This window comes from Triticum aestivum, chromosome 7D (assembly GCF_018294505.1).
Source record: "Triticum aestivum cultivar Chinese Spring chromosome 7D, IWGSC CS RefSeq v2.1, whole genome shotgun sequence".
In the NCBI taxonomy this organism is placed as follows: domain Eukaryota; kingdom Viridiplantae; phylum Streptophyta; class Magnoliopsida; order Poales; family Poaceae; genus Triticum; species Triticum aestivum.
Genome location: NC_057814.1, coordinates 152,834,782 through 152,848,427, shown reverse-complemented (window position 1 = coordinate 152,848,427; position 13,646 = coordinate 152,834,782). Strand labels below are relative to the sequence as shown.

The window sequence follows — 13,646 nt, the reverse complement described above, 5'->3', positions numbered from 1 at the left end:
TTCGTCGTCACCTTGAGCCACCGGACTATATGTTTGAATGGTGCTGCCAGCGTCGGCCATTAAGAAGGGTAAGAAGAAAGACAAAAAGAGAGATGGCTGCTTTACTTGTGGTTCGGAGGAACACTGGGCAAACAAGTGCCCAAACAAGTACCAAGAAGCCAGGACAGGACTCCAAGTCTGTCAATGTCACTCTAAGCAACAATGATGGGGCATCTGGGTATGGTAATCTGTTTACCGTACTTTCAGTTTGTTAGTCCACCGATTGGTGGGTTGACACTGGGGCCAATATTCATGTGTGTGCTGATGTGTCTTTGTTTTCTGGCAGCATATAAATACGAAATCCACAGGGATGCTCAGCTTGATTTTAGTGGAACTGCACAAAATGTTCAGATGGTTCGTGTCCTCCATAATACTTCACATCATGCACAATACATCGAATGGTTCTCTAATCATTCGTCGTCACCTTGAGCCACCGGACTATCAGATGACAAACTGATGACAAACCCTGCCCGTTCCACAATCATAGGCATTACATATTTTGAATGGGAAAAGCTTGTCAAAGTTGACATTAGTTTAATATATTGGAATTGGAAAACCTTGTCAATTTTTGCTCATTGATGTTAGCCAGAAGACATGCATTTGATATTTTTGAGTGGGACGCCCTTTGCTGTGAGCAACGTCGATCGTTTTTTCCTATTCCTGTCTTCAGTTCAGAAGTAAATATTTACTCTGCTGAGATGCATAGTCACATGAATGTTGACTTATGTAAGATATTTTAAGAGTTTGTTCTGAATATTGTCTATGTAATGCCAGGCCTTGTGTTTGATTGCAAAGTTGAGCTTGGAATGTTGTGGCATGCGGCATCACGAGCTGTTCACCGTGCCTCCTGAGAATAATGCTTCGTATTGTTTTGCATGTCGATCTAATGCTAGTGATTTGCTTGTTAGGAAGATCATCCTCTTCTGTTGTTTCCGTGCTTAAGAAGTTCATCGTCTTATGTTTCATTCATAGCCTATATGACAAGTCGGGTAGGTTAGACGTGAAACCATATGATCTTCCGACCAACTCACCATCTTAGGCCGTGATTGGATCGTCGTTTCCCAACCAAAACCCCTTGTAAAACTGACGCTTGTAAATAAAAGCAGATGGTCTCGGGCAAAGCGCTTGGTTGGTCGATTTCGACTAGTAAAATATACATCGGTCCCTCAAATTACACGCGTAACCCGCTGGTTTTACATACAGACCTCGGACCCTCAGTTTCATTACGCCTGTATTTTACGCGTTGTTTTCGATGACGAGTAAATTACAGTTCTATCTTAATACAGGTGTGAAATAAACCAGAGCTCCCAAGCGCGGCCTTACCGTTTCATGCCGTCTCAGTCTCTCGAAGGTGCTCATAGGTGTCCGATGATCCTGGCTTCCTGAATGAGCAGCGGGCGCTGTATCAGACCATCCGTAGGGCCCACGAGGACCTCTCCGCCGTCCTTCGAGTTGTTGCGCTCGCCGTGGCGCCGAGCATTGTTAACATGGTCAATGAACATGAGGATTCAGGAGATGACTTTATTTTGACTGGATGACAGTAGGGACCCACTAGGGCCATAGCCGTACGTACGCAAGTGCCTCCTTATTATGTACAACTATATTTTTTTTGCTTCCTCCTGGTTTCCTGACATCACGGTCCCACACCATTGTCAACCTATGTAGTCAATATAAACGAGAGAATTGCACAAGGTGCGGCCGACAGCTGGGACCAAGCAGCTCGAGCAGTATTTGTGTTTTTGAGGCGTGAGCACTGCAGAGTTTTTCTTGGCGATGTTTTCGTTGTTGTTCAGAGGAGAGCAGGGTATTAACTGGGCGGGTTGTGGCCCGTCTAGCCCAGGACAGATATCCAGCCCAGATATTAATTTTTTTCAAGATGAAAATGGCTAGCCCAGCTATACGTTTTTTGAGGAATACCCAGGCAAGGTCAACTTGTTATTCTCCGCCCCGCTGGGCTGCAAATCTTTCCTAAGAGGGATGCATTAGGCTTAACAGGAAAATGGGCTTTAAAAATAATAAATGGGATGTAATTATAAAAACTGGGCAGTAACTATAAAAAATGCACCAAGCACAGAATTAGTTTATAAAATATTACTTATGGATTTTGAAAATCTTAATTTTTAATTGTTGCGCGCGCAATGCTTCGTTAGATTTTTACGTAATACAAACTTATATTTAATCTGACTAGGAATTTCGGGATAAAAATATTTCGGATCCCATCAAAATGTGGGAAATTTTTATTGAATTCTGTCTTGAATGGTTGGTTGAAATTATTAATCGTTGAAAATGGGCTGTACTTTTAACAAATTCTAAATGGGTTGTAGTAAATTCCATTAGAATTCAAAAATGGGCTGTACATTCTTACAAATCGCAAATGGGCTATAAGTTCTCTCCCACACACTTGTGGGCCTACTAAGTTGACACGTCCCCTAAAAAAAAGAAATTGGCGCGTATGCAAGGCTTTGTCAACTTATTATAGTCAACACACGGTTCTAGCAGCAGTGGCCGTTGGATGTCCATCCAACGAATGCCATGCTTCTTCTTCAATCTCGGATATTCTAGCTTCACCCGCCCAAAAAATGATTCCTCCCCCTAACATATGGGGCGCACCGTTTCGGAAGCTGACCTATGGGCCTACTAAGTTGACGCGTACCAAGGGCTTTGTGATGCCGGTTGTGATGCCGCGGAGGCCTCACCGCCCCCTACTACTCCCACCGCTGGCCAGGCCATCCCTCTACTCTCCCACACCCCCTGTTATTCCGCGGCGACGGCAGCCTCACACCGCAGCCGAACCAGTGAACCCTCGTACTCCTCTCCGCGCGGGCTTCCACTCGCGCGTCTTCCCCAGCTCCGCGTCGTCCCCTTCCTAGGCCTCGCCGTCGTCCACCGCCCTGGTGCTCTCGGCGCGGCGTGGTCAACGTGGTCAAGGAACGGCTTCCATCAGACGTGGACTGTACGTGGAGAGGCTGACAGCTGGGTCCACGACGGCAGCAAGGAAGTGCCTCCTTATTACGCGGAAAATAATGATTCCTCCACCTGACAGCAGGGACCCACCGGACGGGCCACCGTATTTCACGAAAAAATGTTTGCCCCCTGACTGCTGGGACCCACCGGACGGGCCACCGTATTGCCCGAAAAAAACGTTCCCCCCGCTGTCAGCTCGGACCCACCGGAAGTGCCTCCTTATTACGCAAAAAAATGAATACTCCCCCTGCTGGTTGGGACCACCTTGGTGGGAGGCTGACTTGTGGGCCTACTAAGTTGACGGGGACGGAGTGCTTTCTCAACTTAGTCAATATGAACGATTCTAGCTCCAGTGACCGTACGATGTCCATCCAACGGCCGTAGTGCTTCTTCAACCTCTGGTCTTGTTGCTCCAGCCGTCCAAAGCAGCGCCGGTCGTGCCGCATGCTCCTGCCTCCCGTGGCCGGCTGTGCTGCCGCGGAGGCCTCACCGCCCCCTACTATTCCCACCGCTGGCCAGGCCCTGCGGCGACGGCAGCCTCACACCGCAGCCGAACCAGTGAACCCTCATACTCCTCTCCGCGCGGGCTTCCACTGCCGCGCCTTCCCCGGCTCCGTGTCGTCCCCTTCCTAGGCCTCGCCGTCGTCCACCGCCTTGGTGCTCTCGGCGCGGCGTGGTCAACGTGGTCAAGGAACGACTTCCATCGGAAGAGTACTGTCGTGGAGAGGCTGACAGCTGGGTCCACGACCGCAGCAAGGAAGTGCCTCCTTATTACGCGAAAAATAATTATTCCTCCACCTGACAGCGGGGACCCACCGGACGGGCCACCGTATTTCGCGAAAAAAAGTTTCTCCCTGACTGCTGGGACCCACCAGGTACATCTTCGCACGCAAGGAAGTGCGTCCGGGCAAAAAACAAAGAAAAACGAATCGCCCCCCTGACTGCTGGGACCCACCAGCTACATCTTCGCAGGCAAGGAAGAGCCTGACAGTCGGGACCCACCTGGTCGAAGCGTACGTACCGTTGTCATTCTGGTCGCGAACGTGTACATACATACTGGTCGATGTAGAGGCGCGCACGTGTCATAGTAGAGGCGCGCACGTAGCATGTACACGTACGTACAGCGGCCAGGGTGCAAGAAAGTAAATACGGCCACATACGTACATACGAGCGGGGTCTCGAACGCCTACTCGCGCGTACGTACGGTCAGGGCTCGTGTACATTGCTGGGTCGGAACGGAGAAACAGCGTCGTCGTCGTGTTCATGGGGAGCCAACCGGCTGGGTCAGAACGGAATGCGTCGTCGTGTTCATCGAGAGGGCTTAGACGGAACAGCCGATGGAAACGAGGCCTTGTGTTCGACCGGCCACGTTCGAAACGGGATCCTGTTCATCGGGAGGGGTCTGGCGTACCGCAAAACGAAGGAAACGGACCTCCTACGGTCAAAACGGGGGTCCTGTTGATCGGGAGGGGTGTGGCGTACCGCAAAACGGAGGAAACGGACTTGTGTTGGAGCGCTACGGTCGAAACGGGGGTCCTGTTCATCGGGAGGGGTGTGGCGTACCGCAAAACGGGACTCCACGGGATACTGTTCATCTCCACCGTCGACCCCCTCCAGCCTCCATGGGCTACTGTTCATCCACCGTCGACCTCCTCCAGCCTCCACCTGCGACTGTTCATCCACGGGCTCCTGTTCATCCAGCCTCCACCGCGCGCTACTCCACTGGCTACTGTTCAACCAGCCCCTCCACGGGCTCCTGTTCAACCACCCCTCCACGGGCTACTGTTCATCCTGCCCTCCACCATCTACTGTTCATCCTGCCCTCCACGTGGTGGTCCTGTTCATCCTGTCCTCCACGGGGTCCTGTTCATCCAGCCCCAACCGGCTCGAACGATCGGGGTCCTGTTCATCCACCCCGACCGGGAACTGTTCATCCAAACCCCCCAGCAACGCTCACTGTTCATCCAGAGGCAACGCCACGGGGTCCTGTTCATCCACCCCCACCGGGAACTGTTCATCCAACCCCCCCCCCCCGCAACACTCACTGTTCATCCAGAGGCAGCATCGATCGGCTTCAGTTAGCAGCAGTAGCGAAGGAATCGCTTGATCGGGTTCAGTTAACAGCCATCGATCGATCGCTCAGGTTCAGTAACACGTAGCCTGCAGTGCAATCGCTCGGGTTCAGTTAGAGCCCAACGCCTCGCACACACGCGCGTATGTACGAGAGAAACGTGAATCGCTCGGCCCCCGACCACCCACCGTAACCGGGGACTCCCCGATATTTTCCGCACCCTCGCTTCTACCACGGTTTTTTCTGTCATGGACGGCCCAAAGAATGTCATGCAACTGCGTCTCCGGCCTGCCCAAGAAGAAAAGCCCATTTTCTGTCATGATTTTTTGTCATAGAAGTAGGACCCCACCACATCTATGATGATACCGTGTTTTGTCACAATTATCGTCATAGAAGTGTCATAAGTATGACAGAAAAGATTTTTGTTCGGCCCAAAATGTCACGGATGTGTCTTTTTTTTTGTAGTGCTTGGCGATCAAATATGAAGATTTCCTTTCTCTATAACCGACCTTATGTAACCCTAGATCCCTCTGGTGTCTATATAAACTGGAGAGCTTAGTCCGGATCGGCGGATACTCATAACCATAGTCATACAGGCTAGACTTCTAGGGTTTTAGCCATTACGATCTTGTGGTAGATCAACTCTTGTAATACTCATATTCATCAAGATCAATCAAGCAGGAAGTAGGGTATTACCTCCATAGAGAGGGCTCGAACCTGGGTAAACATTGTGTCCCCCGTCTCCTGTTACCATCGATCCTAAACGCACAGTTCGGGACCCCCACTACTGGAATCAGCTAATTTGCCATCTGCCAGCTCTTTGCCGTCTGCTAGCTGACGGCAAAGAAGCTCTTTGCCGTCAGTTGCCTAAAAGCAGACGGCAAAGAAATGGCAGACGGCAAAGAAGCTCTTTGCCATCTGCGAGCTCTTTGCCGTCCGCTGGCAGACGGCAAAGAATCTTTGCCGTCCGCTAGCAGACGGCAAAGAGAGAGGTGGCCCCCACCCCCCGCCCGTTTGGAAAAAACTTAACGCCCCACCTCTTTGCCGTCTGCTAGCAGACGGCAAAGAGGCAAAAAGGCGGACGACAAAGAGGAGAGTACCTAACGGCCCGTACCCCCCCCCCCCCCGCCCGTTACTCTCTGTTCTCTCCCTCTCTCTCCTCCCCGACGCGCCCCGCCACCACATCCCACCCCACCGCCGCCGCCCCGTCGCCCCGCCACCCGTCGCCCCCCACCCGCCGCCCCGTCGCCCCCACCACTCCGCCCCGTCGCCCCCTCCGCCCCGTCGCCCCCCCACCCCTCCGCCCGGCAAGCGCCACCCCGCCGCCCCTCCGTCGGCGAGCGCCACCCCGCCGCCCCTCCGTCGGCGAGCGCCCCACCCCTGCCGCAGGTGAGCCCCACCCCTCTTCTCCCTTTTTTCTGTTTTTTTTGTTTTTTAGTTTAGATTACTTTTAGTTTAGTTTTAGATTTAGTTTAGTTTAGTTTTCTGGTCATCCCGCCTGCCCACGCGTAGATATTTATTAGTCCAACCGACCCGGCCGGCCACTGCGCACACGCCTACCATCGTGGTCTATCCACTCGCCCGCGGTCAACGCGGCTGCATGGGATCTTCCGCGCGCCGCCCGCGCCTGCCGCACGCCCGCGCCTGCCGCACGCCACCGCTGCCGCGGCCCGGCGCCTCCCTGCCGCAGTTTAATGCCCCGCTCCGCCCCGCCACGGCGCCTCACCTGCCGCGCATTAATTCCCGGCGCTATAAAACCCGCCCTGCGCGGCGAGTTTGGTCACACCGCCCGTCCATCCCTCCTCTCCCTCTTCACGCGCGCGTTCTCTTCACCGATCTGCGCGGGATGGCGTCCAGCGACTCGGACTCCGACGGCGCGGCACCGGGCGGCGTCTGGCCGTCGAGCCTGACACAAGGGCAGACGGAAGATCTCTTCCGATTCGGGCTGTTCGTGCCGCCGCCGGCGAAGGTGCCGCGGCCGTGGAGGATCTCCGCCGACGGCTACCCCACGCAGGGCCCGCCGGCGACGAACGCCGAGCTGAGCGCGCACCCCGGTGGGCGGTTGAACCGTAAGAACCGCCGCCGATTTTGGAAGGGCAAGCGGTTCAACGACGTTATCGGCGCCTTCAAGCGCGCCGCCCGTGGGCTCCCCGTCGGCGACATCACAGGCGAAGCCGGGCCCTCCGGCCTGCGCGGGCGCGGGCGCGCCCCGCCTCCTGGCCCCGCCCAACCAGCCCCGGTCGAGGCCGTGATCCCGCCGGAGGTGGCGGCGCTCCGACAGGACGGCGACCCGGAGGACACGCCCGGACTGCTCGCGGCCCTAGCGCGGTCATCGGAAGAAGCCGCCGCGGCGGTGGCGCGGGAGGCCGAGGAAGCCTCCGAGATTGCGGCCGCAATCCAGGCGGCCGAGGCGATGGCGGCGGAGGAGGAAGAGGATTCGGACGACGTCCCGGTGGACTGGGACGACGTCGCGAACCGGTCCAGCAGCGACGATGACGGCGGCAACGGCCCGGGCGTGATTGACCTCGTTGATAGCGACGCCGAGTAGTTTTTTAGTGTGTTGTTTAGGTAATTTGGCTTCGGTAGACCCCCCCCCCAACAAAATGTAGAAGGGCAGAATGGTCATACGAAAGAAGGGTATGCCCACCTCGTATTATATAATTGTGAATGGCGTACGTAGACCGCGTGCATGCAAAAAAAAACACAAACAAATTATTGCCGTCAGCGGCGGACGGCAAAGGCACTAGAAAGTTTGCCGTCAGCGGCGGACGGCAAAGGCCTGCCGTTAGCCACTTAACGGACTGACAGCGCAATTATTGCCGTCCGCTCTCTTTGCCGTCCGCGGCAGATGGCAAAGGGCCTTTGCCGTCAGCCGCCAGGAAGCAGACGGCAAAGTAGCTGTTTACCGTAGCCTACTTTGCCGGAGCCTTTTGCCGTCCGCGGCTGACGGCAAAGGTCTTTGCCGTCCGCCGTTCATGCCTTTGCCCCTACCCGAGATCCGCCGGTTTTGACACCGACAATCTCGTCCGACACAATCTCCAAAATACAATCCGGAGGAATAGAAAACCAAACTTTACATAGTTCATCCCCCATCCCTACCTCAACTAATCTATGTGCGCCACTATTCACACTTCGCCTAACCCACATCACTTTAAACTGCTGGAAACTCCTATGCATCCCTTGATCTCTTTGATGGTTGGTCCCAACGCCGAGAGGTTTTTTTCTTTCTGAAAAGAGGCAGAAGATTTGCCTCATTCATTAAATAAGAGGAATACTATGTTTATGTTACAACCGCAACATCCCAAATAAAAGTGATCAACTACTCTCACGGCATTAGATATCCCAACTTTCTAGCACCCGCAGTTGCCCAAAGCCTGGGCTCTTTCTTGATTTTGACGAGGAGGATCGTCGGCGGAGCACTCTTCTGAAGGAACACTCGCGCGTTTCTCTCGTTCCAAATGGTCCAGTCGAAGAGCATGCTAAGCGAGGCCATCACATTCCTATTGCGGATAGATGTGTCGGAAAGGCCCAGCCACCAATCTTTGATGTTGTCCGAGAGGTGCCATGAGGAAGTATCAATGCTCATCAGCTGCAGCGAGTCCTTGATTAGTCCCCAAAGGCGCATGGAAGCGGCATTTGTAGAAAAGGTGTTCCAGAGACTCTTGCCCCCACTTGCAAAGTGTACAAAGGCCATAGTTTGGCCATCCGGACTTCTTCAATCTATCCGCCCAACTAAGCGAAGAACTTGACTTTGGAGGAAGCCCAAGCCTTCCATACAATTTGTTCCATAGGGGATTTAATTGTGCCAAGGAATTGCGCTTTGTATGCCGACTCGGCCATGTATTGCCCGCTAGTTGTGTGCTTCCACACAATATCATCCTCGGAAACTACTTCAAGATGGAAGCCATGAAGCTTGTCCACAGGGTGACAAACTAACGCAAGTGATTCAACGAAAAGGAGGCCGAGGTGTTTATTCTCGAGACCGAAGCATCATTATCGAGTGCTTCGCGCACCCATGGTGCATCCCAGAAAGGCGTCCTTGCTCCATTTTCAACAAAGATGGACATGGAGGCATACAACAAGGCAGAGTCCATCTTGTCGCAGGGGTTTCCCATGTCGACCCGAAGATTGGTTAGGTCTTTCCATTCGAACCACAACCAACGCAAGCGGGGAGCCCGAGCAAAATTCTCCGTGTTAAGTATGCCAAGGCCACCAAGATTCTTTGGCCGGCACACCGCGTCCCAACTTACCTTGCATTTTGCACCAGTGGTTTTGTCCGTGTCCCTCCCAAAAAAGGCTCTCTCGAGCTTGTTTATGTTGTGCAACGTGGACGGTGGCACTATGAGCGGTGTGATGGAGAAGATGAGCTGCGAAGACAACACCAACTTCACAAGGGTTCTTGTCTGAGTTGTTTAGCATATTCACTATGCCCAGGTTATCAAGCTCCAGATGAAGCTTTAGTGTGTTAATTTCCTTGGCAACCTGAACAGCTCATGTACATGCCCGAATCTCCACCTTCTCTGGATCAGAAGACCAACCGAAGAAATGGCAAGCAGTGGCTTTGAAAGCACCCTCGTGATCACGTAGCACTCCTCCTCCTCCTCCTTTGCCTCTGTTTAGATAAAGCTCCATTCGCGTTGGCCTTGATCCATCCATTATCCTGTACCTCCCAAGCCGGCTAGACCTTGGTTTGCTCACTCTTGCCTCACGTGCATGAACATCATCCCATTCCTTCACGTAAGCTAAGACTGACTGCATGATATTGCGTGCCTCGGCTATTCTGTGTCCGTCTCTTGCCTCATTCCACGCTAACCAGAGGCCGTATACTGCTTGTACCATCATCGATCTCCTCTTCTGTTGCGTCCGTGAACCAGAAGAAAAGAAAATTAAAAACAAAAATTTAAAAGGAAATAAAAAGACCATGAAAAACAGAAAAAGAAAAAAGAAAAAAGAAAAATGTAAGAGAAAGGAAAGACCAGAAGAAAAATAAAGAAGGATAAAAATCAGGGACTATGCGCTGAATACAGGCCGTGTCGTGTGGTTGGAGCCGCGGGGCCCGGCACAGTTACGTTACGCCGCGTTGCATATCTGGCCCAACAAACCAAACCGATTCCGGGTCGCGCAGCAGCGATCTCGTGGGCCATGGCCGACTGCAGCCCTCCTCGAAGAACCGACTTCATGACGGGTTCGGACGTGTCAGCTTTGAAATACGGAGAGGGGCTCGCAGGTCGCAGCCGTACCTATCCCGCTCATCACGTCTTCACGACCGCTCACAGCTTGAGCTGAGGAGCCGACCTAGGAGAAGAAAGTGTCGGTAATGGCGGCGGCCATGGAGATCGAGGTCTCGGCGGACGACGTCGCGTACGAGGAGGACGTCCTGCCCTTCAGCCTGTCCGGCTGGCTGCGCTACCTGTCGGCTCGCCGCGCGGCGCCGCCGGCGAAGCGCGCGGCCATCTACGAGCGGGCGCTGCGGGCCCTCCCCGGATCCTACAAGCTCTGGCACGCCTACCTCACGGAGCTCGGCGACGCCGCGCGCGCGCTGCCCGTCACCCACGCCGCCCACGCCGGCCTCAACGTCGCCTTCGAGCGCGCTCTCGCGGCCGGCATGTCCCGGATGCCGCGCGTCTGGCACATGTACGCCTCCTCGCTCCTCCACCAGCGCCTCCTCACCCGCGCCCGCCGCGTGCTCGACCGCGCTCTGCGCTCGCTGCCCGTCACGCAGCAGCACCACGTGTGGCCACTCCACCTCCGCCTCGCTTCCCTCCCTGACTGCCCGGCCCCGACCGCTCTCCGCGTGCATGGCCGCCACCTCCAGTTCGACCCCGACCACGCCGAGGAGTTCATCGCCTTCCTCGTCTCTGCCGGCAGATGGCGGGACGCCGCCCAACACCTCGCCGCGGCCATCGACGACGAAGGCTTCGTGTCCGTCAAGGGCACAACGAAGCGCCAGCTCCTGCTTGACCTGTGTGGCCTGCTCGCCCAGCCTCCAGAGGAGGTCGCCAGGATGCCGGTGGACGCCATCCTCCGCGGCAGCATCCGCAAGTTCCCCGAGGAAGCCGGCGTGCTATGGACATGCCTGGCCAGCCACTACGCGCGGAGAGGCCTCCACGGCAAGGCGAGGGACGTGTTCGAGGAGGCCACAACCACGGCGACCACCGTCAAGGACTTTCGGATGGTGTTCGACGCATACTTGCACTTCGAGCACGCCATGGCCGCCGCGGAGCTCGAGCTCGGGCAAGCGAACACCGTTAACATCCAGGACTGCTGGCTCGCGGACAGGGACAGCACAGACTTGGCGATGGCGAGGCTGGAGCGGCTGCTGGAACGCCGGCCGGAGCTGCTCAACAGCGTGCTGCTGAGGCAGAACCCGCACGACGTCCAGGCGTGGCACGAGCGGGCCAAGATCTTCCGCATGGATCCCGCGAGGCACGCCGCGACCTACGTGGAGACCATCATGACCGTCGATCCGGCGAAGGCGACGGGGAAGCCGCCGCACACGCTCTGGCTGGCGCTAGCCAGGATGTACGAGGACCGTGGCAGCGTCGACTGCGCCCGAGACGTCCTCCACGGAGCCACGCAGGCGAACTTCACGGCGGCGGAGCACCTCGCCGCGGTTTACTGCGAGTGGGCCCACATGGAGCTGAGGCACCAGGATCCCGAGCGGGCCATCGACCTCATCCGGCGAGCGACCACGCCACCGTCGATCGAGGCCACGACTCGCGCCGCTGCTGCCGGCGGCGAGGACGTTCGGGCGAAACTGCACCGGTGTCTCAAGCTGTGGCTCGTGTACCTGGACCTGATGACAACGCACGGGTCGCTCGAGTCCACCTGCGCCGTCTACGACAAGATGCACGACCTCGGCGTCGTCACGCCATTGCTGGTGCTGGACCACGCGACCCTACTCGAGCAGCACGGGCGGTTCGAGGACGCGTTCCGTGTGTACGAGCGGGGCGTCAGGTCCTTCAAGCACCCGCACGCCGACGCCATATGGGAGGCGTACCTGACCAAGTCCGTCCAGCGGCACGGGAAGAGCAGGCCGGAGAGGGTGCGGGACCTGTTCCAGGCGGCCGTCCTGCAGTCGCCGCCGGAGAGGAAGAAGGCCGTGTACCTCAGATACGCGAGGTTCGAGGAGGACTTCGGCCTCGCGAGCCGCGCCATGAAGGTGTACGAGGAGGCCGCGAGCGCCGTCCCCGCCGGCGACAGGCTCGGCGTCTACGAGGTGTACGTCGCGCGGGCTGCCGAGCTCTACGGCCTTCTGAAGGCGAGGGACGTGTACCGCCAGGCGATCGTCGGCGGCGGGCTGCCCGACGAGGGCGCGAGGGCGATGTGCGTCGGGTTCGCCGACCTCGAGATCGGGATCGGGGAAGTCGCGCGCGCTCGGGCGCTGCACGTTTACGCGGCGGCCTTCACAGATCCCGAGGTTTACCCTGAGTTTTGGAAGCGGTGGAACGACTTTGAGGTGCAGCAAGGCGACGAGGGTACGTTCAGGGAGATGCTCCGCGCGAAGAGGACCATGGCGGCCGTTGCCAGAGATGGAGCAAGGGCGCGGCGCGCGATCGGCGCCGGCGGCGGCGTGGTGGAGCGCCCGTGCGCCGGGCAACGATACGACGGTGCTCAGCAATGCAAGTGGATACGTCTAGTGTAGTTTTTTTTCTCCTCTTAATTAACTTGACATGACACGTTAGTTGTTTTCTCCGATTCGAGTATGTGCTATCACGTTTCGGAAAAAAAAAATGTGCTATCACCAGATCGTTGATGTATGTACTCACATTCTTGAGCACCTTTTTTTGGGTCATATGTATACAACATTAGTTATCTGCCCTCTCTTTTCAAGTTTGCTATTAGAGCATCTTCAACAGCCACACAACGCGCTAAAAAAGCGTTAGCGCTTGCTCCAGTGGCCGCTGCAAAATATAATGCGCCTGAGCCGCTGCAACAGACACGCTAAACTGCAGCGTGCACGAGCAGCCGGCGCTTGCCATATGTTACATTTTGGAAACAATATGATAACATTTCAAACATCAAAACAAGACATAGCATAGTTTAAATCACCCAAACAAGTTCATGACATAGAAGTTCAAATTCATATCCCAAGAAGAGACTAAATAAACACACGGGACTAGCAAATGGTATAACCAGCATTGCTAGACCAAACAACAAGCACATCTGATCAACATCATTGCGGGCAACTTAATGGAATCTGTGGACAAATCAAAACAAAAACGGCTGTGCTAGAAGGCCTGATTTGTCCGTAGGGAAGTAACTGGGAATTTTCCCCAATGGACGTAACCAGCTCTGCTTTCGCAGTCTCAAGAGGAGAAGCCCCGAACGCTTGAAGTTGCCATCCTGTGATCTAAGAGGCAAGACACTGGTTGATGAATCTCTACAGTAAACTTTATAAGGTAAACAGATTCAGAAATGTTAACTCCTCAACAATCTTATGGTCAAGATTGTTGTATAAGAGTTTTGATCAGCATTGATTAGGGACACAGGGTTCCCATCAGGCAACTGATTACTGATGGAATTAACTCACGCAGACAGCAAAACCTGTTTCAAAACTACTCCCTCCGTT

The 13,646-nt window shown here is 55.3% G+C and overlaps 1 protein-coding gene across 1 annotated transcript; it reads left to right on the top strand.

The window, feature by feature from the left end:
• Positions 1-10,328: 10,328 nt before the first annotated feature.
• On the top strand, positions 10,329-12,821 carry LOC123166711 (pre-mRNA-splicing factor syf1 homolog). The gene has a single exon (XM_044584506.1). It carries the CDS (start codon positions 10,392-10,394, stop codon positions 12,717-12,719), a length of 2,328 nt encoding a protein of 775 aa, XP_044440441.1. The 5' UTR covers positions 10,329-10,391; the 3' UTR covers positions 12,720-12,821.
• Positions 12,822-13,646: the final 825 nt, after the last annotated feature.